The sequence below is a fragment of the Morus notabilis genome, unplaced genomic scaffold (assembly GCF_000414095.1).
Source record: "Morus notabilis unplaced genomic scaffold, ASM41409v2 Scaffold611, whole genome shotgun sequence".
Classification (NCBI taxonomy): domain Eukaryota; kingdom Viridiplantae; phylum Streptophyta; class Magnoliopsida; order Rosales; family Moraceae; genus Morus; species Morus notabilis.
Window position 1 is genome coordinate 105857 of NW_010359585.1, and position 27594 is coordinate 133450.

General features: G+C 39.5%; 1 protein-coding gene across 1 annotated transcript; it reads right to left on the reverse strand.

Moving 5' to 3' along the window:
• Window positions 1-516: 516 nt before the first annotated feature.
• Window positions 517-27163, reverse strand: LOC21392658 (choline-phosphate cytidylyltransferase 2). Its single transcript, XM_024163425.1, has 8 exons — window positions 26711-27163; window positions 25700-25813; window positions 25466-25561; window positions 25153-25195; window positions 24906-25061; window positions 24691-24771; window positions 1217-1327; window positions 517-1141 (listed from the first exon to the last, which is right to left on the reverse strand). Exons 1-8 carry the CDS (start codon window positions 26902-26904, stop codon window positions 935-937), a joined length of 1002 nt encoding a protein of 333 aa, XP_024019193.1. The 5' UTR covers window positions 26905-27163; the 3' UTR covers window positions 517-934.
• Between the last annotated feature and the right edge of the window lie 431 nt (window positions 27164-27594).

Consider the following 27594-nt stretch of genomic DNA (forward strand, 5'->3'; position numbering starts at 1 on the left):
TTATCATTCTCATTACTTTATTAAAAACTAATAAATTAAGAAAAAATTCATATAAAATTATTTTTAATTTAAAGCATTATGCTTTTTTTTTAAAAAAATTTAAATGTTTAAAAAAAATTCAGAATTTTTTAAATTTATTATTAATTTTTTTGTTAATTAATGAGAAGGGTAATTTTGATATTTTACCTTCTAAAAATGACCTTAAAGTACTAAAAATAATTTTTTAAAACGTCGAGGTACTAATTTAAAATTACTAAAAATATATTAATGGTTTGCCACTAAGTCAATTAGTTATAGACCACCAAATCTAACAATAATAGTCGAAACAAATTGTGATCGACCAATCTATCTTTCCAAAACTCAAGAGATAAGTCGGAGTAGCAAATATCTTAAAATTCCTCAGCTATAACAGTTTTTTTACTTGAGATTAGAAAGGAAAATAAAAGATAATAAAGTTATCTAGAAAACTAGAAAGAAAATAAAATAAGGAGAAGCAAGCGTTTATTTGAAGCCCTACATCTAATGTTCTTAACAGTACTATTTCTTACATTAAACTCTTAATAACAAAAATCAACTCTAAATTGTAATGCTGTAAATTGGTTCTTATTAGGTTCTTTACACAGAAGCCAAATAAAACTTAACACGAACTCAAAATTAGGCCTAATTTGTTTGCAAAACACGTACACAAACAACATTTCATGTACATGGTATGGTATACCTGTGTTACAAGATGTGAAGATATTTCAGCCACGCTAAAGATGAATACGTAAATTACATAAAAGAATAAGGTTCAAAATAAATTCTCCTGTGCGAAAACAAAGAAACTTTCACCACCATCCATAGCTATCGGATAGCATTTTACAGAAATACCAAGAGCAAATGGCACATTCTGCGTTCGAACTAAAACTTATCCAGCAAACATGAAAATGCATACCTACTTCTTTTCTTTCTCGCTTTCCTCATCTTCCTCGTCGTAGTATTCTTCATCGTCATAATAATATTCCTCTTCATCATCGGTCTCATCATCATCGTAGTAATACTCCTCATCGTCAATGTCACCCTTGCCATTTTGTAGCAGATGTTTCCAGTCTCTTGATTGCTGCCCCAAGCGCTCTTGAATTCGTTCCCTGATGGCTGTGCCCTGAGAAAGATAAAAACTGGGCCATTAGGACTCCAGAAATCCAATGAGTGAAAATTGATGCTATGCGTAATTTACCATTTTGTGGCAGCCTTCTTCAAACATCTCTAGAAACCCAGCAACCAACCGATCAGCATTTTCCACCCACTCATTACGATGCATGCCCGCAGTTTTAGCAACAGTTTGAATCTAAAATAGAAGGCAAGAACATACAGAAATCAAACACATACAAGAATTAGAGCTTATTATCAACAAGCATACAGAAGATATATATACATACATATATATTAGCTATTATACATATACGTGTATAGTTCGTTCAACAGTAATTAAAAAAAATTGCCATATGATTGTTGTCACTCAAATTAATCTCTGTTTCTTTTGCTACAAATACAATTGATGTTCTTTACTACCTCAGAAAGAATCTGTTAGGAACGTTCGGTTTGGTAATGTGCATTCCAGGAGGCCCAAGAAGGGCCCAAATACCTAAACTACAGGTGTCACTTGATGATTGGTCACATGGGAAATTCTGTTAGTGGCCTAACTAAATCATGAATAAAAGAGCTAGATGCTAGGAGTGAGGTAGGGAATTAGTAGGTGGAGGTAGCAGCGCCTCGAAGCTGTGGGACTTGTAATTCTTTTGCTTCCATAGCTAATATCAGTTTAGAGCTTTGAGACATTCTCAGCTCTCCTTTCTCAATTATTCTCTTGTGTTTGGTTAGTTTTGGTGTGTGTTAGCTGCTAGGAATTGTTCATTGTAGGTCGGTACCCATCAATATGGTATCAGAGCCTCGATACCTGGATATGGGAAACACGAGAATGGAGGGAAGCCTTGATATCGTAGAGAAAAACCTGAGCGCTATTGAAGAGGAAATGACGAACTACCAGACCGACATAGCGGCCATGTGAGAAATGATGCTCAAGATGCATATCGGGTTCTCGCAGTTGCAGGACATCGTTGTTGCAAAACTGACAATGGAGAAAGGCAAGTTGCAGGCATAGTCGTCCTCATCCCCAGGAGTGACCGGAGGGAGTTCCGCAGAGGATCGCGAGGGGGGTGATGAGGGGTATTTCTACCAACAAATCAAGTACTTTTAAGCTTGAATATTTGTAAGTCTTCAAGCATTTTTGTTAGTTTAATGTCTTTTGTATGCTTTTTATAGGAATTATAAATAAATGCGAACTTGGATGATCTTGCATGAAGAAAAGAAGAATATTTGCCCAACTTGTTAATCAATGGCAAGAGGAGGCGAAAGAGGATTTTAGGGCACAAAAGAGAGCCACAAGTCAGAATGGGGCGCGCGCCCGCGCCCTGGCCCGCTGCGCGCCCACGCCCGCGCGCAAGAAGCTGTCCCGCGCGTTGCAGCGCGTCCAATGGGCGCTGCAGCGCGCCCAAATGCTGCTCGGCGCGCCTCGTCCAAAAACGCGCGCCGCAGTGCGTTTTCACACAGGCTGCAGCGCGCGTATGAAACCCTAGCTCCGAAATATTGTAGTATAAAAGGAAATAGATGCCACTTGAGAAAAGGGAGCCCGAAAATCTGAAGAAAACATCAAAAGGAGACTGAAATCCTTCATCTTGGAGGTCCTTGGAAGTTCTTCAATGGATATTGGGTTTTATCTTCTTTCATCTATTTTTCCATGTGAGCTAGACATTAAATCTAGGACTTGATGTAGTTTTATTTGAACTATATTTTGAATATTTTGTTGATTGTTAATTTAATTTCGTTTTCAATTCATTTATGTTTCTCTATGCTTAATGCTTCTAATTTATCTGGCCAATGAGTTAGATGATTTTTAGATTGCGAATTTGATGCTCGAGAGAGATTGAGTTCTTTATCTAGATTTGAGAAACATAGTCTAGGTTGTTGTGAGACCGAGAGGAGATCAACGGTTAGATAATCAAATTAGAATTTAAGTCGTTGTGAGGCCGAGAGGCGATCAATATTCCTATTTTCTAATTCTAAAGGCGAAGCTTAATTTGTGTTTAAATAGTCATTTCGAATAGGGATATTGTTTTGGGTATTTAATTACAATTTCTTGTGAGGCACTCGAGAGAGGTTGCGAGATGACATTAGAGCCTTGATTAATGAATTGAACGGAATTGATTAGCGATTACATAATATGATGAACATAGGAATAATAAAGCGAAATCAAGTCCCTAGACCATTTGTGTATAGATACTTTATTTTTATTCTTATATTTATTTTGTGTTTGTTCTCAATTATCATCTTATTAGGTTGCCTAGATAAAGTTAAGTTACAATAATCACGGTACTTAACGGCAATTCTAAACCCAATCCCTGTGGAGACGATACTCACTCACCATATACTCAAAACTTGACACCGTACGCTTGCGAAAATTTATTATACAAAAAAAAAATATTACAAGTTTTTGGCGCCGTTGCCGGGAATTGGCATTTTAAATTGTTGTTAATATTGTGAGTACATAACTTGATTTTAATTTAGGCTTTTATTTCTCATTTTTAATCTTTTGTTTTATTTTTGTTTTCTTTTGTGTTATGAGGTACTTGGAGATGGTTGATCGACAAGTCCTCTTAAGATTTGCTCAACGAGACTCCGAACCATTTTTTAGTGCTTGGGAGAGATACAAGGAGCAGCTCATTCAGTTTCCCGACCATGGTTTCCCGAGGGAGGTGCAACTACAAATCTTCCTCGACGGGTTAGATGCCGCAACAAGAATGTGAGTGGAAAGAGGAAATGGTACCATCTCCTTTCACCAACTATCCGTGGATGAAGCTTATTGGTGGTTGGAAGACATGGCCAATGTTAACTATCGGTATGGGAGGTCTTCAACAAACCACCACAGTTTTGAGGATAGCTCCAACATTTCGGAGCCATGGCTTGACACCCCCCGTCACCAAGCAGAGTTTTCTACCTCACTTGAAGACCTTGTCGCTCAATTTTCGGAGGAGACAAGACTCCGCATAGAGAAGTTAGAGAGGATGGAGGCGCTCGACCAACTTCACGAGGAAATGAAGACAAATCTAGCAGAGTTGTTTAGGTTGAAACTGCTTCCAGATGAATCTACTAACGCCATGAATAGAGAAACACAAGAGGAGGATTGAGAGTTATTTGAAGATGGCTATTTGAAAGAGGAGGAGACTCAAGAATTGGTTAGTGAAAATTTTCAAGAAGATGTTAATGAGTCTCAATCCCTCGAGACCCCCATTGTCGTGCCACCCCCGGTTGAGAAAGATCACATTTATGAAGACCCAATGTGGCTGGCAACTCCCCCACCATCTAGTGCGCCGTTCTTCCATGCCAACCAAGCGCATATGCCGGCACCGAGTCGAGTTGAGCAAATGAGCCGAAAACTGCCAAATCTCGCCAAGCTTGAGGGTGTAAAGAATCAAGACCCGTACGTTGTGTTGTATGACACGTACTATGGGCGAAAGCCACTCTTTGAAGAGTTGGCTTGGCATAGGAATAATTGAGCCTAAAGATGCAATTTATGGAGGAGAGCCCCGCCCCAACCCGAGCTTATGCCATCATGCCCGGTACATCATCGCCAACCATACTAGGAGGCGAGATTGTCTCGCCTTCCCGGTACGTGTTCTTATTCCCTTATTATTTTTTTTAAAGATTGTTGGATATTGAGTTTGGGGGTGAGACACTTTGTGGTTGGTTTCAGTGGATTTTGAGCATTACTTGTGAGTTGGTTGTTATGACTTGTCTCCATTGAGTTGTGTTCTTTTGGTCATGTTTTTACTCGCTTTTCTTTTAGGTCATTTGAATAAATTGTGAGTTTTGTTGAGATGAAATGACTAGATAATAATGATGAGTATAATCACTTGATGCTTTCTTAGGTCTTTTGAAATGTATTTCATTGAGATTTCTGTGTGCTTGACTCGCATTGATTGAAATTCACTCTTGATTCTCTACTTTTGAGGACGTCTCTACTTTTGAGCACGTCTCTACTTTTGAGCACCATGAATCATGATCACTTGATCTTTTGAGTATTTGGAGAACATTTATGTGCATTAGGTAGACTTTGATATCTCATGAACATTAGAACCCATTTGAGTGAAACTTGAGGCGAAATTGTTGGTTTAGTATCATTGAAGAGAAGATTAAGGCATTTTATTTGGATCGATTGGGCCTTTGAAACTAACCCTTGAAAAGAAAATTCATCATTTGTTTACCCCCTTTGAGCCATATTGCTTATTTCGTTCATCACCCATGTTTGTACATCCAAACCACCAAATGCATTCTCACTTCCTAAACCCATCACTACTAGGCATGATTGCATTAAACGCTAAGATTGAGAGCAAGTGTGGGTTATGTTTGGAAAATCATTAGTGGATTGGCTCGTGTTGTTTTTCATTCTCTATTCAAAAAAAAAAAAAAAAAACACGAAAAAAAAGAGAAAAAAATAGTAAAATAATAATAATAATAATAATAATAAGAGTTAATCGGATGAGGAATTGAGTTACCATTTCCATTTCTTTACAACATTGGGGACAATGTTGATTTTGAGTTTGGGGGTGTGGTCTTTATTTCTCAAAATTTTGTGGTATTTATTTCTTTTTGGGTTCGATTGAAAGCTGGGTTCGATTGAAAGTGAATGTATGATGAAATGAAGAGTTGGTAAAATATTTTTTTTTTCTTTTCTTGGAAATCATGTGAGATCCATGAGTTGTGATACATGCCTAAGGTGACTTGAGCCAAAAAATTCAAATCTCATCCTACTTTTACCCTAGCCATATATTACAACCCTCAAAAGTCCTTTTGATCAATGACAAGTGAACCTTTATTAGTGGAGAGTGACACGAAAAATGGGCCTATGGTTGTTCTTATTAAGATATCACTCATAGTCTCCTTGACACATAGGTCTATTCGGATTTTATTTGGTTGATTGAGATTGATTGTGCACACTTACACTTTGAGAGTCTTGAGTGGAGTGAAATTGATGCTTGATGTTGAAATTCAAGATAATCTCAATGTTTGTATTTTTTTTTAGCTTAGAGCATTATGTGGCTTTGGAGATACATGCACAGTTGTTGACTCGATACGAAACTCAAACTTTTTTTCGTTTGTGTCTTAGTACTTGATTTGTGTTTTCTTTTTCTTTCTTTTCTTTTGCTTGAGGATAAGCAAATGTTTGAGTTTTGGGGTATTTGATGAGGGGTATTTCTACCAACAAATCAAGTACTTTTAAGCTTGAATATTTGTAAGTCTTCAAGCATTTTTGTTAGTTTAATGTATTTTGTATGCTTTTTATAGGAATTAGAAATAAATGCGAACTTGGATGATATTCCATGAAAAAAAAAAAGAATATTTGCCCAACTTGTGAATCAATGGCAAGAGGAGGCGAAAGAGAATTTTAAGGCACAAAAGATGAAGCTTTGGAATGCAAGAAAGCGGGCTCCAGCGCGCAAAGGGAACCACAAGTCAGAATGGGGCGCGCGCCCGCGCCCTGGCCCCCTGCACGCCCGCACCCCACACCCAGGCGCGCTCCAGAAGCTGTCCCGCGCGCTGCAGCGCGTCCAATGGCCGCTGCCGTGCGCTGCAGCTCGCCCCAACCTGCAGCAGCGGGATCCTCTTACAAAAACGCGCGCCGCACCGCGTTTTCACGCAGGCTACAGCGCGCGTATAAAACCCTAGCTCCGAAATGTTGTAGTATAAAAGGAAAGAGATGCCACTTGCGAAAAAGGAGCCTGAAAATCTGAAGAAAACATCAAAAAGAGATCGAAATCCTTCATCTTGGAGGTCCTAAGCTCTTTAATGGATATTGGGTTTTATCTTCTTTCATCTATTTTTTCATGTTGAGCTAGACATTAAATCTAGGACTTGATGTAGTTTTATTTGAACTATGTTTTGAATATTTTGTTGATTGTTAATTTAATTTCGTTTTCAATTCATTTATGTTTCTCTATGCTTAATGCTTATAATTTATTTGGCCGATAAGTTAGATGATTTTTAGATTGCGAATTTGATGCTCGAGAGAGATTGAGTTCTTTATCTAGATTTGAGAAACATAGTCTAGGTTATTGTGAGACCGAGAGGAGATCAACGGTTAGATAATCATATTAGGATTTAGGTCGTTGTGAGGCCGAGAGGCGAGCGAAGCTTAATTTGTGTTTAAATAGTCATTTCGAATATGAATATTATTTTTGGTATTTAAATACAATTTCTTGTGAGGCACTCAAGAGAAGTTGCGAGATGACATTAGAGCCTTGATTAATGAATTGAACGGAATTGATTAGCGATTACATAATATGATGAACATAGAAATAATAAAGCAAAATCAAGTCCTTAGACCATTTGTGTATAGATACTTTATTTTTATTCTTATATTTATTTTGTTTTTGTTCTCAATTATCATCTTATTAGGTTGCCTAGATAAAGTTAAGTTACAATAATCACGGTACTTAACGGCAATCATAAACCCAATCCCTGTGAAGACGATACTCACTCACCTTATACTCAAAACTTGACACCGTACGCTTGTGGAAATTTATTATACAAAAATATTAAGCATCAGGGGGCGTGAAAGCTCACCAACCACCGGAAATTATGGCAGGAGCGGGGTTTGCAAGTCCTCAGAAACTGGAGCTGCCGTTTTTCATAGGATACGAGCCACATGCGTGGTTCTTTATGGCGGAGCAATTCTTCTACGTCAATAGTACGCCGAAGGGAGAGAAGTTAGCCGCTGCCACCATGCACCTCGATAACGCAACACTGGATTTTTTTCAGTGGCTGGGGGCGCGTGCTCCGATACGTACCTGGGCCGAGTTCAAGTCCACCATGCTTCAGCGTTTTCGACCGTCCATGGCGGGCAACCAATACGAGGGGCTCATGAGCATCAAGCAGACGGGGACCGTGGGAGAATACCGTGGCCACTTTGAGAGGCTGTCGGCGCCGCTGCTGGAGGCGTTCGACGAGTTCATGAGAGCTTTCCTCCATGGGTTGAAAACGGAAGTTTGGGCCGAATTACGGTTGGCCCACACACCAACCTTGCTAGACCTGATGGAAGTGGCCCAGAGAATTGAGGAGAAGAACTAGGAATTGGGCGGGGCTTTGGAACAGAAATTCCAAGGAGGAATGGCATGGAATACTCAGAAAAGTTATGGGTCGGTGGAGGCTGTCACGTGGCCCATGCAGACCCTAGAACCCACACGTGTTCCCTTTAACCCTAAAGTGGCAGTGAACGAGGGAATGAAACCACCGCCATTCCACAACTCACCCAACACTCCTCCTTCGAACCACACTCCTCCGACACCCTTCCCACGCCGGAAAGACCCTTTTCATCGCCGTTTGACAGAAGCCGAAGCCTAAGAGAGGAGAAAGAAGGGTTTTTGTTTCCGCTGCGATGAGAAGTTTCACCCCGACCATCAGTGTGCGAATAAACCCCTCAACGTGGTGATCATTGCTGAGACTGAGAAAGAAGAAGAGGAACCACTGATTGAGAACGCGACGGGGGAGGAAGAGAGTATTGAGAATGCCCAAATGGAGCTTTCCTTAAGCTCGCTAGTGGGGATAACCGGCAACCAAACCTTGAAGCTAAAAGGGAACGTACAGGGAGTCATGGTCCTTATCAACGGAGGAGAGTTGCATAATTTTATCTCGTAACGGTTAGTGGAGGAGCTCGGTTTACCGGTAACTCCTACGAAGCCGTTTCAAGTTAAGATGGGGGATGGAGTGCGACAAGGAGGAAGCGGGATCTGCCAAAGCCTTCCATTGGAAATACAAGGGGTTTGTATCACTCAAGATTTTTTCCCTTTTCCCTTGGGCGTGCCGGAAGTGATTTTGGGCGTGGCTTGGATGAAACCGCTTGGGGATGTTTGTTTTAATTGGCAGCAACTCATAATGAAGTGTTCCATTGAGGGCCAACTAGTCACCTTCCACGGCAATCCAGCTTACACCAAACAACAGGCCCCTCTTAAGGCTATTATGAAGATGTTACTACAAGCTGAATAGGGAGCACTCGTGGAACTGCAAGCAATCCAACCGGAGGTACCTAGCCCCCCTTCCGCAGTGCCGGCAGGTTTACACAGCATCATCCATGAATTTGGCACCCTTTTTCTAGCCCCAACGGAATTTCCCCATCCAAGGGACCAAGACCACCGCATTCTTTTGGTCAGTGGCGCGTCACCCCCGAACGTTCGGCCCTACAGGTATCCCTACTCGCAAAAGACGGAAATTGAAAAGCTTGTGGCCGAGATGTTACAAGCAGGCATTATCCGGCCTAGCAACAACCCCTTTTCGAACCCTGTCCTGCTCGTTAAGAAAGACGGTGGATTGCGATTTTGCGTGGACTATCGCGCACTAAATAAAATCACCATCAAAGATAAATTCCCTATTCCAGCAGTGGATGAACTCCTTGATGAGTTAGGAGGCAGTAGGATCTTCTCTAAACATGACCTCAAATCGGGTTACCATTAGATCCAAGTAATGGAGACTGACCAAGCCAAGACGGCATTCCGAACTCACGATGGCCACTACGAGTTCAAGGTAATGCCCTTCAGTTTATGTAATGCCCCGTCCACTTTCCAGAGCCTTATGAATGATATTTTTCGTCCACATTTGCGAAAATTCATGAGTGTTTTTCGACAACATCTTAGTCTATAGTCCTGACCTATCATCCCACATGAGTCACCTGCGGACTACCTTTGAACTATTAGCAGCAAACAATTTGGTTTTAAACGGTAAAAGTGCAAGTTTGGGCAGACTAGCATCGATTACTTAGGCCATATCATCTCGAGCGAGGGAGTAGTTGCTGACCCCAGTAAAATTGTTCATGTCGCGGACTGGTCAGTACCTCAGAACATCAAGGAGCTTCAGGGATTCCTTGGCTTGACCGGTTATTACTGCCAGTTCGTAAAAGGTTATGGCGCGCTGGCTGCCCCACTGACTCAGCTGCTTAAAAAGGAGTCTTTTGGGTGGAACTCCGCAGCACAAGCGACTTTTGAGGGTCTAAAAACGACCATGACCACCCTGCTTGTATTAACCCTCCCGGATTTTAGCACTCCTTTTGAGCTTGAAACGGATGCATCAGGCTTTAGTGTGGGAGCAGTCCTTATGCAAGGGGGCCAGCCAGTGGCATTTTGGAGCCAAGCCTTGTAAAAAAGGGCCCAAGCCCGTTCGGTTTATGAAAGGGAACTTATGGCTATTGTTTTGGCAGTAACAAAGTGGCGCCACTACCTTCTCAGGAGACACTTTATCATCAAAACTGACCAAAAAAGTTTAAAATATCTCCTGGAGCAACGGCTTATTAAAGGAGAATACCCGAAATGGGTGTCAAAATTAATGAGCTTTGATTTCGAAATTAGGTACAAGACAAGAACTTCTAACCGAGTGGCGGATGCACTATCACGGAAGGCCAATCTTCATGAGTTGGCCGCCATCTCTATTGCTTCCTTTGCAGGTTGGGAAGAGCTGGAGTGTGAGGTACAGGAGGATGCCAACCTCTGCCGTATCATTCAGGACCTTCTCGTTGACCCACACAGCCATCCAGATTACCAAGTGAGTAGGGGATATCTGACTCATCGGGGACACTAGGTACTTCCCAAAACGTCTTCCAAAATTCTCCTACTATTGGTTGAATTTCACTCAACTCCGACAGGGGGTCACTCCGGGTTCTTTCGCACCTACAAGCGAATTTCTCAGGTGCTCTATTGGGATGGCATCATAAGGGACGTCCAAGAGTATGTCGCTGCCTGCGATGTGTGCCAACGCAACAAGTACTGTTCTCTTACCCTCGCCGGCCTCTTACAACCACTTCCCATCCCTCAACAGGTTTGGGAGGACATCTTTATTGACTTCATTGGAGGGCTGCCGAAAACTCATGGAATGGATACGATCTTGGGTGTCATTGACCGGTTATCCAAGTACAGCCACTTTCTTTCCTTATGCCACCCCTACACGGCTAGAGAAGTAGCCACTTTGTTTATTCGCGAGGTGGTCCGCCTGCACAGATTTCCAAGGTCAATTGTTTCCGATCATGATCGCGTGTTCATTAGCTAATTTTGGTCCGAACTATTCAAGCAAGCCGGGACACAGCTAAAACTTAGCTCCGCTTACCACCCACAAACGGATGGGCAAACGGAGGTGGTTAATAGGTGTTTGGAGACCTACTTACGGTGTTTCACTGCAGGCAAACCAGGGACGTGGCCCAAGTGGGTGATGTGGGCTGAATATTGGTTCAATACCACCTTCCAGTCTTTGGCGGGAATAACACCCTTTCGTGCTCTGTATGGCCGAGACCCCCCAACTCCCTTGAAGTTTACGGATGATCCCTCCCCTGTGGAGGACGTGAATCAGCAACTAAGGGAACGCAATTCCATCCTTCAGGAACTCAAGAAGAATCTTCTCAAGGCCCAGGATCGCATGAAGAAGCAAAGCTGACCAGCGAAGGCGCGATGTCACTTTTCAGGAGGGTGAGTTGGTCTACCTAAAATTGCAACCTACCGACTACGTTCGCTGGCCCGTCGGCCGAATGAAAAGCTCAGCCCCCGTTTCTATGGTCCATTCTGTGTGCGGGAGCAAGTGGGAGCAGTTGCCTACAAGTTAGATCTTCCTTCCACTGCAAAGATCCACCTTGTTTTCCACATTTCCCAACTACGCAAGGCCATCATAGCATAAGCATCTATTAGTGATTTTCCTACTTTCCTCTTAGTGCCGATGGTGAGCTTCAAGTGCAACCTGAAGAAGTCATAGCCAGCCACAAGCTGCTCAACGGCGACCACGAAGTCCTCATTAAGTGGCAGGGTTTGGCCTCGTTTGAAAACACATGGGAGTCAGGAGCTCAGTTTCCGACATTCCACCTTGGGGACAAGGTGCATGTCATAGAGGGGGGAAGTGTTAGGAATGTTCGGTTTGGTAATGTGTATTCCAGGAGGCCCAAGAAGGGCCCAAATACCTAAGCTACAGGTGTGTCACTTGATGATTGGTCACATGGGAAATTCTGTTAGTGGCCTAACCGAATCATGAATAAAAGAGTTAGATGCTAGGAGTGAGATAGGGAATTAGTGGGTGGAGGTAACGGCACCTCGAAGCTGTGGGACTTGTAATTCTTTTGCTTCCATAGCTAATATCAGTTGAGAGCTCTGAGACATTCTCAGCTCTCCTTTCTCAATTATTCTTGTGTTTGGTTAGTTTTGGTGTGTGTTAGCTACTAGGAATTGTTCATTGCAGGTCGGTACCCATCAGAATCAAAGTGAGAACGTATCATTTTACTTGACAAGCAGAATAAGGCAAAGAGAAGATGATTCTATTAGATTTCATTTACTGATTTCTTCAATTGCAGAAGACGTTGCCTCCTAAATCAATGCTCCCTTCCAAAAATGAATTTTCTTTTAGATGTCCTTTCAAATACTAAGCAGACATATATAGCACTAGTCTTAACCAGCTGAAGCATATTACAAAGTTTATACAAACATTGTACTAACAGCAATGGTGGAGCTAGGGTTTTATTTCAAGGGGGGCATAATCTAAAAAAGTGAAAAATGTGAACTTCTTGCATAAATATAAAATTTTGTGAAGAGTTTAATGATTTTTAATTTATCATTCTCTTAAGTGTTAAGCTAGTAAACAAAATTTAGTATAATGGACTGAAATGAACGTTTTCAATCAAAATGTGTTTTCAGCCTAACAGAAACTATGTAAATCGATATTTCTTAATGTAGAAATTGGATCAAAATTTGGAGCAAACCAAGCAAAAAGGGGCACAAAGGTCCCTTCCTAGCAACAAGAGGCGCGCGCCCGCACAACATAATGGCACGGGCACGCCATCAAGAAGGGCACACCATCAGCGCTCCCTGGTAGAATGGACCGGCGCGCGCCTGTGCCGAGCTGATTGAAGTTTGGGTCATTTTTGGGCCTTGATCGGATTTGGATGGCCTAGGAGAGACCACTAAGACACAAAAATCCTAATTTTAAGGGGCACACTTATCAAGGAGGATTTGAGGCATAAACTTCAAGAACAAGAAAGAGCTTGGAGGCTAAAATTGGAGGATTTTCTTGGAGACATCTTGGAAGACTCTTGAAGATTGAAGCCTTGAAGATCACTCTACTCTAGTTTCCTCTTAATCTCTACCTTTTTATTTTGATTTTCATTTGAAAATTGTAATTGGATTATTGTAACATGGTTGCTTTTATGATTTTGAAGATAATTATGCTTATGGATTTGACTATGTGTGGCTAGATTTCTAATCTAGGGCCTTGATGTAGCTAGCTTGCACTTTGTTATGGATATTTAGTTGGTTGTTAATGAAATCTTGACTCAAATCATTTGTGTTTCTCTTGAACTTAATGCCTCTAGTTTGATTGGAAAATAGACTAGTTTCTTTGATATTTGGGTTGATGCTCGGGAGAGATTAGTTCGAATGTCGGTATAGGGAAGCACAATCTAATGTTGTGAGACCGGGAGGTGATCAACACGTAGGTAATTGTTATGAGAATCTTGGTAATTGTGAGACTGAGAGGTGATCAAATGCATAGATAATCATTGAAAGGTTGAGCTTAATGAATGTGTTTACCCAAGTTAGATAGGGATATTGGCTTGTTTATTTGCACATTTTGTCTTACTTGACGCTCGGGAGGGGTAGTGAGATTAATTTAGAAACCTTAGATTAATGAATTGAGTTAGATTAATTGGCAACCACTAAATAGGAAGACCTAGGGAGAGCGAAGCGAAATCAAGACCCCTAGAACTCCATTATTATTGTTATTTCCATCCGTAATTTTGATATTTAGTTACGTATTTTGTTAAATCTTATTTTATGGCTTAATTAGTTCAATTACTTTGCTTTTATTGCTTAAAATACTTAATTCACTCGATTTCGGTTGCCTAGATAAAATTTAGTCACGAACACTCACGGTACATAGTTTAATTCTCGAAAATTCAATCCTATTGGGAAGATATTCCACTTTTTAGTCACATTATTACTTTTACGACCTATGCACTTACGTAAATATCGCAACAACAAACTTCCTCACAAGTACAAAATTACTAGTCTATAGCTCTCTCTTCTCTCTAGAATTTTAAGAGTCACGCATATGTCTCTTCTATAGCACTAGTATGGTGAGGTTAATTTTGAACCGGTTCTTTCATGAATTTAGAATTCATTCCAAAAGATTTAGGATTTGTTTAAGCAGTGATGGTGGTTCAATGAGATTAGAAGAATTAAATAGGAGCTCAAGTTTCTTCATTTCAGTTTATTTAGATGCAGTAACATGGATCTGTCAAACATTGTAAATCATCTGCAGCAAGGAGAAAGTCGAAGGTTTTAGGAAGAAGTTTAATGGAACAAAATATGTGGTGATCATCGAGGTTCTTAAGAATGTGAGAAGGGATAATCTGAAGATTACAAGGATAAATTGGGGGAGTTGTGAAAAACATAATTCTACTTGGTGATAGCAAGAAGACTGGATGGCGCATTCTCATGAATAAACTCAATATACTTTTGGGAACGGCGAACTTCTTTCCAGATAGACGAAGAGTCAAAGAGGCTAGAACAAAAAATGAAAAACGTCACTTTCAGAAGCAAGAGTTAGCGCAAGGAAAAGAAGAACAGCGGTATGGAAATGCTCCATGCCTGATTCATAAGTAAAAGTTTGGAGAAGAGAAAGGAGTACAAGACTATAGAGAACCTTGTTTGGAAGGCAACGACAGCAACATAGTGAAGTCATGGAAGAAAGCAGTGGTCATTTACAAAAACATATTGGAGAACAGTTGGGATAAGATCAAATTTTGCTGTAGAAGAAAGGCCGAGGAGGACCAAAGTGGTTCCATTAGCAGCAAACAGGGCAGTGACGTGGTGTCAAGACGAAAAGGAGATCAGAAAAGCTACTCGAAGGAAAATCTTTGTACCAAAACAGGAAGTATCTTGCAAAAATGGAACCATGGTCAATGTGTTCGCATTGGGACCAGGTTCAGATAGAAGCCAGGAATTGCTGGATAGGCATAGATGGTCTTCCTCTCAATTTGTGGAACATTCACTGCCTAAAGATTGTCGGAGAGGCATGTGAAGGCTTGCCAAATAGCTCCAGAAACTCTAAACCAGACTTTCCTTCAATTTGCAAAGATTAAAATCAGGGGTCCCAAGAAGGGTCTTATGCAGCCAATCCTAGAAGTTCCATGCCAAAGGGCCAAAATTCATCTTGGCCTCTTCAACTTAAGAAATTATGAAGATGGCCTGGGTTACATCACTGAAGGTATGATTCTCAGAAGCGTTACAGACACTAGAGAAGGTAATGATGTAACATACAGAATCATACGTGGAAGCTATCCTACGAGAGGAAGGGTACAACGTGGATTAAAAAAAAAGGATAGAAGCAGAGGAATGAAACCCCAAAAAATTTGGAAAGTACAAAAACGTAGGGGAATTTTCGGGGACAGCAAAGAAGATCTCAAAAAAGGAGGGGAGGAAGAAGAAACGAATTCTCGTGCGCTCATATTAAATGCCTCTGTGGGGCCTACAATACAGATGGATAAAAGAATTGAAGCTTTGAATATGATACAGTTCTACGAAGAGGAGATGGATAGTCAATTAGAAATAAGATGCCTTAAGGAAAAAATAGATGGGGTAAATAACAGCCCATTAAACTTGGGCCTGGATTATAGCAGCAAGCCCAGGAAAGTGAATTCGGCCCTAAGGAGTCTAGACGGAGAAAAAAAATGTTGATCACTTAAGCCCAACAACATACTCGGTGCCTTGCATTGGACGACATCAGCGGAAAAAATAGGGCATTTGAAGGAGATAGATGGAACTGATTGAGACCCAAAGGCAAATACAACTTTAAGAAGGGAGAAATCAAAACGATATCTTTCAACAAGGAGATAGAAGGAATTAAAAAAGGAAATAGCCAGATATCACTCAATTAGTATGGAGATCGGGAAGAAAAAGAAAGCATAGATTCTCCAAGATCAAAGGGGCTATGCTCACATAGATTATTTCAAGAATAAGAAGAGAAGAGCTTACAGATAGGCTTTCCTAGAGGAGACGGGCATTGAGGAATGCAGATTAAAACTGCAGGAAGACGGATTGGGAGAGGAAGAAGAAATTCTGGATGTCTATCAATTCTGGTTTACGTTAGAGAGCGGCAATGAAGACTCAAAGGATATAGGATATGAAGGCTCCTACCTTTCAAATTCGGAGGAGATCCCAGTCGGAGAAAGTGAAGCAGATATAGTGGAAGATATACCAAGACTGTTCGAATAACAGCCAGATGGGGGAGACCCTTCGGCCAGAGAACAGGTAAGTGATCCTTCGCATAAACCTACTTTAGAGAATTCTTTAATTCAATTGATCAATTTCGGGATGGGAATGGGGTAGAGAGTGAGAGTCAAATTCCTACAAACAACCTAAGTCTGGGGTATGAAATCAACCACGGGATTCCCAATTCTGTAGACCCTAGAGTCAGGGATAGTTACAATGGTGAAAGTCCTAGCCTAATTCCAATCGGAGCATATTCAAGGATAAACACAATGGAGAGGAGCCGGGAGTTATTGGAAGATAATCATCAAGCCCAACCAATTATAGCCTTGTCTAAGGAGTAGTGGGATGTGATTCACAGGGTAGTAGAAAGGATATAGTATAAGGATCCAAAAAACTCAGAAATTGTTAGACATTGCAAGCCAAAGAGAGGCCTCAGGGAACTTAGAAACTTGGAAAGTAGTCTCAACTATAATAAGGAAGGTAGAAATCAGGGGAGTAAAAGAAAATATCAATGAAAATTGTTTCATGGAATGTAAGGAGTATAGGTTCGGCTAGAAAAAGAGTGATAAAGGAGACTTTGAATAGATTAAAGCCGGACTTAGTTATATTGCAAGAGACTAAAAAAGAAGTTTTGAACAAAAGAATCATTGGGAGTTTGTGGAAAAGAAGATATCGGAGTTGGACGGCTCTTCCATCAGTGGGTAGGTCGGGAGGTATTGTAGTTATTTGGTATGATAATAGGGCGATACAAGTGAAAGTTTGATTGGACAATTCTCGGTGTCAATCAAGATATAGAGAGGAGTTTATTCTTGGTGGTTGTCCGGGGTGTATGGGCCTAATTCCTATAGAGAAAGAACCTTGTTTTGGGATGAATTGGTGGGGTTGAATTCGATTTGTGAGTCAAATTGGTGTGTCGGGGGACACTTCAATATCACTAGATTCAGCCATAAGAAACTTACGGTAGGTAGAGTTACAAGAAGTATGAAGGTGTTCGACAAATTCATAAGGGAGGGGGAACTGGGGGGTTTAGTTTTGTCAAATTCTAAATTCACATGGTCGAACTTTAGACAGGATGTGGCTAAAAGTAGAATTGACAGATTCTTAGTCACAAGTGGCTGGGAAAGTCCATTCAAGGAGGTTAGGCGAGAGGTGGGAATAAGAGCATGCTTGGATCATTTCCCTCTAATTCTGTTTACTGAGCCGATTAAGTGGGGACCTGATAAGATCGAAACCGACTTTAACACAAATCACACAAGATGGAAGGTAAGAAAAACTCGGTATTAGAATTAATGGCTGAAATTTGGGTACATAGAACGGTGGATATGGGGGTGTTCGAGTGATCCCTTGCACTCCCAAATCTCACAACAAAATACACTCAGGAATAAGCTCCCTTCTCCCCTTTTCCTCTCTTCTTTTTATTCTCTCCTGAAACTAACCAATGCCTATTTTTCAGGATCTCGACACTGACTCCGAGGCCTAACTAACTAACTTTTCATAACCCAATCCTTCCCAATTGCCAGCTCAGCTCCTTCCTCTTTCTTCTGAAGATCCATTACTCTGCACACTGTCCCATCATGCTCTCCTACGCTTGCAGGTTCCTTCCCGTGGAATCGCCGCCGAACATAAGTAAAACGGATGGGTGGCTTATCAGGACCAACCCCTTTTCGGTTTGAAAACATGTGGTTAGACCATCCAAGTTTTAAAAGAGAAGTCAAAGTATGGTGGGAAAACATGCATCCAGCGGGGTTGGGAAGGTTTCAAATTTATGGAGAATCTGAAAGAGTTGAAGGATAAAATCAAGGTTTGGAATAGGGAGTCATTCGGGGACATGAATTTTGCAAAAAAGTGAGCTCATGGAGAAAATTGAAAGGCTGGATAGCAAGGGGGAGGACAATTTTTTGAACGAAGAAGAGAGGGAGGAAAGAAGAATCCTAAGGAATAGACTTGAAGAAATAATTTTTAAGGAGATGATAGCTTAGAAGCAAAAGATGAAATTTGGATGGATTAAGGAGTGGGATGCTAATACGAAGCTATTTCACAAGTTGTTAAGCAATAGGAAGTACAAAATTGCAATCATAAGGTTGGAAAGGGATGATGATACGGTATTGGAGAACAAAGAGGAGATTGAAGGTGAGATTATCTCGTTTTATGAGAGGCTGTTCAAAGAGGAGTAAGTAGGTTCTTGGTCTTTTGATGGGCTGGATTGGAATGTGATTCCGGAGGACAAGGCACGGTGGCTTGAGAGACCTTTTGAGGAGGAGGAAGTCAAATTGGCGGTCTTTAGTAGTGACAAGGATAAATCGCTTACTGCAGGCTTTTTTCAAGAGTGTTGGGGTGTGGTGAAAGGAAACTTGCTTAAAGTCGTAATGGTGTGATCAATTCATACAGATTCTAGAAGATTGAAGGATTACAAGCCAATCAGTTTGGTGACAGATCTCTACAAGATCATAGCAAAAGTATTGGCAAACAGATTGAGAGAGGTGCTTAGTGATACAATTTCAACATCGCAGGGTGCATTTGTGAAAGAGAGGCAGATTTTAGATGTGGTGCTCACGCAAATGAGGCAGTGGAGGAATATTAGTCAAAGAAGAAAAAAGGATTGGTGTTCAAAGTAGATTTTGAAAAAGCCTACGACCATGTGAGATGGAGATTTCTAGACGAGGAGTTGGAGAAGAAGGGTTTTGGTGACAAATGGAGGCTTTGGATGCATGGATGTCTATCATCGGCCAACTACTCGATTATGAGTAATGGAAGACCTAGAGGAAGATTTGGAGCCTCAAGGGGACTAAGACAAGGAGATCCACTATCTCCTTTTCTTTTCACCCTAGTAGCGGACGTATTGGGTAGACTAATGGACAAAGCTCTCGAATTGGGTGTGGTGGGAGGATTCTTAATTGGAAGAGAGGCGGTTTCAGTGTCACATCTATAGCTTGCTGACGATACATTGTTTTTGCTAGACTTGAGTGTAGGCAACATCATGAAGGTCAATGCAATTTTAAAGTTCTTCACTTCTTGCTCGGGATTGAAGATTAATATGGGCAAGAGTATAGTGGTGGGCATGAATTTAGAGGAATCTTCAGTTCAAGAAGTTGCGGTAGCTTTAGGGTGTGAAGTTGGTGAGTGGCCTTTGAAGTATTTGGGTTTGCCATTGGGAGGAAATGTGTTGTCTTTAGAATTCTGGTTCCCCGTCATTGATAAGGTGGGGAAAAGGTTGGATGGTTGGAAGAAGGCCTTTTTATCAAAGGGAGGGAGATTAACTCTAATTCAATCAGTCCTCGCAAATATCCCTATTTATTACTTGTCTTTGTTTCGGATCCCCGGGTCGGTTGTGGAGATTTTGGAGAGAAAGATGAGAAACTTTCTCTTGGAAAACCAGGAGGGAGACAATTCAAGGAGTTTGGTGGCTTGGGAGGTTGTATCGAGAAGCAAGGAAAAGTATTAGGAATTTGAAGAAGAAGAACATGGCTCTACTAGGAAAATGGCTTTGGAGATTTCCAATGGAACAAAATTCTTTGTGGGCTAAAGTTGTTATTAGTAAATATGGGCTACAAGCAAATGGCTGGGACTCGAACCTTGTAACTGGGGATCTTTTAGAAATCCATCTCTCAGGGGTTGGGTATCTGCCTTCAAAACACTAAAATGAGAGTTGGGAATGGGATTAAAATATTGTTTTGGAAAGACAGATGGTGTGAAAATGAGTCTTTGCAAGTTTTATTTCCCCGTCTTTTTAGAATCTCGGATCTTCCTAATGCTTCAGTAGCACAAGTTCGCTTACTATCCGATAATGGTGATCAGAATTCAAATCTTGGTTTTAGAAGAGGTCTTGACGATAGAGAAACAGAGGATTTGACTTCTTTACTTCAATTAAACAATTCATGTCCTCTTCAGCCAACTAATTCTGATCAGAGAGTTTGGTTGTGTTATTCTAAGGGTTTCTCATGCCAATCTTTCTTTGCTGCTCTAGTAAACATGCCTGATATTTTTAATTTTTAATCCTTCAAATTCATTTGGAAGTCTAGTGTCCCCCATAGAATTAAAGTTTTCGCTTGGTTGGTTGCGCTTGGGAAATTAAATACTTGTGGCTTGGTGCATAAGCGAAACCCCCATAGGGCTCTATCCCCTTCTTGGTGTGTTCTCTGTAGGGCGAGTGATGAATCCATTGATCAATTATTGTTGCATTGTCCCGGTCTGGCAGAAATTCATATTAGAAGTTGGAGTCTTCAGGGTGTTCCCGGCTCACTATAGCTCGGTTTTGAAGGAGTTGACAGGCGTGTAACTAAATAAAATAGCTAGAGTGCTATGGAAATGCATGGTGTTGTAGGTTATTTGGACTTTATGGTCGGAAAGGAATGCTAGAATCTTTGAAGAAAGAGAGACGGATATCAATGATCTTTATGAGAAAGTTCACAGCATCCCTTTGGGCATCTTCTGACAAAACCTTTAAGAATTTTCAATTTTCCTTTTACTTTGCTTGTTTTGAATTGGAAAGATGTGATTGGCTTCTAATTTGGAATCATGTTTGGTTTTAAATACGTTTTTGTTTCTCTAGTGTCCTAGGAAGAGGATACCTTATCCTCTTTTCTCTTGTATTCTACATATTTAATTTTATCAGTAAATTCTTTTTTCTTATCAAAAAGATCATCTTCCACCGTTGAAGACCCATTGTGCAGTCTAGATGAGCTAATAATAGCTTCTGTCTATATCAAACAAGATCTAGGCAACAACATCAAGAGCAAATAAGTAGCCTAGCATCAACAAGATGCATGACACGCTTCTAAAAATCAAATATAATATATATACATATATATATACACATGTATGTGTATGTACATAAATAGCCTATGTATAATCATGTTACTAGAATATAATAATAACTCCTTAAATTAAGAATGGGCTGAGGTTATTAGAAAGATATTGATCTACACTCCAATTAACAAGCCAATTCCACAATTCTAAGTTCATTTGGATACCAGATATGAGCAGAATAAAAGTGCGATTAACTATGGGAACCATGTTTAGGTGCACTGCAATAAAAGGAAAGATACTACATCGATAGTCACAATGAATATGCACCGATTTACTATAGCATCATATAGAAACATGATACGCAAAAACCACAGAAGCATCAGAGAGGATAACATCAATAATGTCACTAGGATAAGTGCATTTTATAGCCGTTTATAAAGTAAATAAGCACCAAGAAATTGAGAAGATAATTCTGAAGTTGATCCACATCATTTTTAAAAGCAGTGAGCAGCTAATATACAATGGAGGTATACATGGATGCTTAGCAAACAAACAACTTGTTGAAGTCAAATTCTGTCTCCAACTCCAAAACTCAGAGTTCTCAAGAATTATCTCTCCAAATTCTCAAGAACTGATCTTTTTCTCTCACTAATTTCTAGTAAGAATTTCTCAAATGGCCCAAAAAAGATCCCTTTCTCGTAGGGGTACATTTTTTCATAGGTTTTCAATCCTTGTTTTGAACTTCCTTTACTAAAGATTTGTACACGTCAGCTTCTAAGTTCCTGACCTGAAGATCTTTTCCTTCAGTAAAATTTTTGTGCGGTCTAATCTTCCGTGTGACTAAATCTTCTGCAGGGCCTTTTGTACTTTTCCTACTTTTATTAAAACGTCGTCGTTTTCTATTAAGCCACACTTCTAAACCATCCAAGAAGAAGCAAAAGGTCTCTGAAGATACTTCCCAGGGGTTTTCTCGACCTCCAACAATTGATTCACATTCTTGCCAAGGGTCTTAAGAACTTCCGCCTGTTAGTTCCCAAATTCTTTCCCCAATTATTTTTCAGCCTCTTTTGTCTACTCCAGTTGTACAGAGCTTATCACAATCTCCTATTCTTCCATCCAACCCGTTCCTTGCTACTCCAGATGCTCCACAGCCTATTTTTGCTTCCATAGTTACACCACTTAATCCCCAAATAAATGGTTTGATTCAATTTTTAATATTGATTCTCAACCATTCCCAACTTCCTCTATTGTTAGTGAAGACATTAATCCTGTGAGCGGCATTAACCCTTCCTTTAATCGAAAGGCCATTTTTACTACATCAAACCGTTACATTCCTTCATCCCCCAAAAGTGAATCTGCTCCAACTTCTTCTAGTGTTAGAAGGGAATTGGCTCTTCCCACAACCTCCATGTCTTCAAGTTCAGCTCCAGTCGCTGATTTTTCTTCCGGTCCTCTTCTTCAAGCAAATTTCGTCAATTAAATGCTTTCCGATCTTTAATTTTACATCATTCTCTCATCTTACCCCTGTACTTATATTTGGATTTACGCTTCACTCTCATTTCAGCTTCATTCTCAATTTGATGTTATCATGCTTACAGCTGCCTTCAAGATCCATTCTTTGGAAAAAGAACTCACGGAAGCCAATTTTAGATTGGAACCTGCAAAGTATCATCTTCATGAAGCTGAAGCTACTATCCTGAAGTTGCAATCACTATTAGATGCCAATTCGGACAAATTCAGCAAAGAAACTTCCCAGTTGAAGTCAACTCTAACTGATTATCAGAAGGAAAATGATGATTTGCAGAGTACGGCCACAGAGCTTTCCGCTCGTGAAAGTGCATTGAAAGAAATGTTGGCTTCGAATAATGAAGAAATTGGCACTTTAAGAATTCAACTGAGCGAAGTTTTACTCAAAGAATCTATTTCTCACAAGAAAGAAGAAATTTCCAACTGCAGGGTTCAAGAGTTAACCATCATTATCCGCGATCTTGAAGAGGAAATGCCTACCTCTTCCTCTGATTCGACTGCACTAGGCCAATTATCTGCAGAGAATGCTCAGCTTCAAGTTGACGTTTCTGAACTGCAGCGAACTCAGGCAAGCACAGCTTTGGGCTACTTCATTTATGGCTTGGCTCAAGGTTCCCTTTCAGTTGATAGAGAGAAGTTAAAGATGGCAACGATCATTCTGCACTTCTTGGTCTTCCGTTGGACTCAGTTGATGTTGCCAACCTAATCTTTCTGCATAAGAAATAGATTTTGACTTCTGTCTAATTTTCTATCATATAGCCTCAACTTTATTTTGTTCTTGTCTTTGTAAATTTTGAACTATTTCTTTTGAATTTCAGAATTTGTTTGCTTTTATTCCAATGAATGCGCAATTCTATATGTCTTTGCACTTTCTTTTTGTATATTTTGCCAGATTTTGAATTTTGCTAACGTTCTTCTCATTTCATAATCTAAATTCTGAATGAACTTAAACTAACAAAATTCTTACACGCTATAGTTCACATCCTTTAAACTTGAACCATAAAAATGAGCTTAGAATTTTCTAGGACAAATCATCTATTTGAGCTTTCAATGCTCCAAAGGGAACTTTTGAGTTCTTCAAAGCTTCATGCCAGTCATTTTCCATTTAGACTTTATTTAACAATTCTCATTTGAAGCTTTTATTTTTGCTTCCGACTGAAACTTTTCGTTCGAACATTTTTCATTTGAATCATCACATATTAAGTTTTCCAATCTTATTCTCATTCGACCTTTCTCATTCAGATATTCTCATCCGGCCTTTCCCACTAGGAACTTTACTCAAACTTCCCAGTGAGATTTTCACTCAGTCAATTCCCACTCGGGCTATCTTGTCTGGGCTATCTCACTAGGAACTTTACTCAAACTTCCCAATGAGAATTTCGTTCGGTCAATTCTCACTCAGGCCTTTCTCATTCGGATATTCTCATCCGGCCTTTCCCACTAGGAATGTTACTCAAACTTCCCAGTGAGATTTTCATCCAGTCAATTCCCACTCAAACTTCCCAGTGACATTTTCCTTCGCGCTTTTTATTCGGAATTTCTCGCTGGGAACATAATCTTAAGTTTCCCAATAAGGCTTCCATTCAGGCCTTCTCCCATTCGGGCTTTTCATTTGTGCCTTCTTGTTGGGAACTTTATATTTGGTTCCCCTTTACTTTTACAACTTCTAACTTTCCTTCTCAATGTCATTTTCTAATTCTCTCTCTCTCTCTCTCTAATTTCTAGTAAGAATTTCTCAAATGGCTAGAAAAGACCCCTTTCTATAGGGGTACAGGTATTTATAGGTTTTCAATCCTTATTCTAAACTTCCTTTACTAAAGATTCGTCCACGTCAGCTTCTAAATTCCTGACCTGAAGATCTTTTCCTTTAGTAAAACTTTCGTGCAGTCTAATCTTCTGCAGGGCCTTTGTACTTTTCCTACTTTTATTAAAACGTCGTCGTTTTCCATTAAGCCAAACAACTTCGTTTTGTCTTGATTCATTCTTCATCCCCACACATCTTGAATTCTGAAACCTAGAAAACTAAGCTATTCATCGTTCTGTCATTGCATTATGTACTTACAACATCAAAATTGCATGGCACAAGAAGCAGACATACCTTTTCTCCCACTTTCTCCTGTTGTTCCTTCACTTTCTCTTGTAATTTCTTTAATCTCATGTTCACCCTTAATCGCTTTTCCTGTTTGTATCAAGAGAGACCAAAATAAGTTCCTTTCACATGTGCAAATAACTCAATTGAAAAGAGAACCAACAACACAAATCATTTTGTCAGAAACTAAGACGAAAGAAAATAACATGGAAATGAGATCATGCCTTCACATAGCTAACACCAAGCTCTTTCCTTGTGTATCCACGATCCAAGTTTCTCATAACATACTGGTTATAATCTTTTACTATTCTCATTATAATGTCTGATGTAGAAATCCCTTCTGTTCGTTTCGTTTCCTTAAACTTCCCGATCTTTTTAACCTACAACAATTGTTTGGGTAAGTAATTACCCTTAAAGGATAAAATAAATAAAGAAAAGAGAACGAAGAAGAAAGCTATGTAGAAAACATACAAATTCATAAACATCGTTTGCAGCTCCACTGGCATCCGCATAACTGTAGAATCCATCAAAGATTATTCAATCTCTAAATGCTTAGTCATTTGATAGCATCATATAATGAACAAACAGAATAACTATAAAATCTATCTACAATGCTTTTATACATGTATAACACTTAAGATAAGCCATATCTTTTCAATATACAAAACACCAAACAAAATAAATTAAATAGACTATTCTATCATCATCTTGAACTATTCCATTCACCAAAAACATATAGCAACTCTTAGGCCCAAGTACGGAAATCTGAGTTCATTATCCTTACGGAAGTGAGTCATGAGCCACATAGTCAATATTGTGCTTATCAAGAAATTCTTGTGAGATCACCCAAGGTGCATCAGGAATGACTTCATCCACCCATCTGCACAACAAAAACAAGAAGACCCACTTTCCCCATTACACAAATAGGCAAATGACATTCCTTAATACACAATGCCTCTGCCAAATGACACGACACTTTTTAACAAATGAAAATCAAATTAGAGGAAAAGGATCACACTTGCAATGACGGAGAGATTCATAACGTTCAGACTCGGTCATAACAGTTTTTCCTTTATACTTGTGCGTGGTTTCATCATTGCAACATCCAACAAGCAGATAGGTATTAAGGAATCTGAATCCACAAGTAGATCAATAAAAGATTAGTGCATGTAAGCAGATTACAGTAAATATCGCTACTTTTCTAGAAAATCCTATTTAATCCTCTGCCATTATATTTAGGATTCAGTGCAACATAGAGGATTTAAATGCCACAATTTGCAAAACTGGCTAAATAAAGTATTAGGACGAAAATAAAAGAGTTAATACTACAGGCCAAATTCCATTTCGATATTGACTTTTAAACCGTCCAATAACGAGTCTCTAATCTATCAAATTACCCAAAATTAGTAATTCTCTCCATCCGACTCTCAAAGTCTTGAAAAAAAATAAAAATAAAAAGGTACGTGAGGATCACAATTTAGTGTTGTAAGGTTGCATGTCCTGTCACGAGGGTTTAGAAGAAAATCGTGCATTTTTCTGTTGACATTTTAACAATGGATGGATGAAAGAACTAATTTGGTACAATCTGATAAATATTTGGTATATAGTTCGGGGACTAAATATGAGTTTAACCCAAAACAAAAATGTGCTCAAAGTTACAAAAACAGTTTTCTTTATATTGGGTACTGATAAAGAGACGGAAAAAAAAAAGTAATAACAAAGAAATAACAATTATGTAAATAGATAGTCCAACAATCAAATTACGATTGAAATAACAAACACAGAGAAGAAATTCCATAGAAATAGAAGATTAAACACTACATCCAATAATTCTCGGAATCAAAACTAATAACGTGTTAATCAATATTGTTCCTATAAGATTAAGGACAAAACCGATCCATGAATTACAGAAATCCTACAATTTATGGCAAAATTTCCTGCAAATGATAAGAGAGAACGAAAAAGACTAAAGCAGATCAAACGAGGAACAAACAAACAAAAAGAAAAGAAAAGAAAACCAGAAAATTACGATTTCTTGGCTTGCTCAAGAGAGCGAGCGTGGCCGGAGTGGAAGAGATCGTAGATCCCGTCGGCGTAGACTCGGACAGGGCGGTCCTCCTGAGACGACGTCGGATCGGCCATCGAATTGGAATTGGGATTGGAATTGGAATTGGAATGATTGCCGATAGAGGTACTAGAATCCTTGGCCTTCGCCTCTGCCATTCCCAATCCTATTGGCTATCTCTATTTCCTCTCTCTCTCTCTCTCTCTCTCTCTCTCTCTCTCTCTCTCTTGGTTCTTTTCAGTTCTTAGCTTTCTCACTTCTCTGATCATTTGTATTCCCACCTCAGAGTACGCGGTAATTCCGTTTTCCCATTTTTCATTTTACTTTAATTAACGAAAAAGAAATAGTAATGATAATACCGACAAACCGAATTTTTCTTGGGCCCTTCCTTGGAAGGCTAAACAGTCAATAGCTCGGAGAAAAAAATGATTCGGGTGCGTTTGTTTTGAGAGATTTGCATAGTTCAAACTTTAAATCATATTTTTAGTTTTCCTATAGTGTTTTTTTCTAATAAAAAAATTAAATTTTAAATATTAAAATTATAAATTATAATTTAAAATTATCCATCAGACATATTATATTTTTTAAGCATCCATTTGTAAAATGTATTTAAACTCATAATTTTAGTTGTATAATAGTATTTTATTCTCATAAAAAATTTAAATTTAAAAATTTATCACCAATAATTCTCTCAAAAAGTTGTTATCAATGAATCAAAATTACTAATTTAAACGTATAAACTAATCAAGCCCTAAGGTGTTTTTTCTTTAGGACTTTCTCTCAGGTAAAAAGGCCTACTGTAATATTAATTTCTAATCATTAAATCTGATTAAAATAATATAAAATTA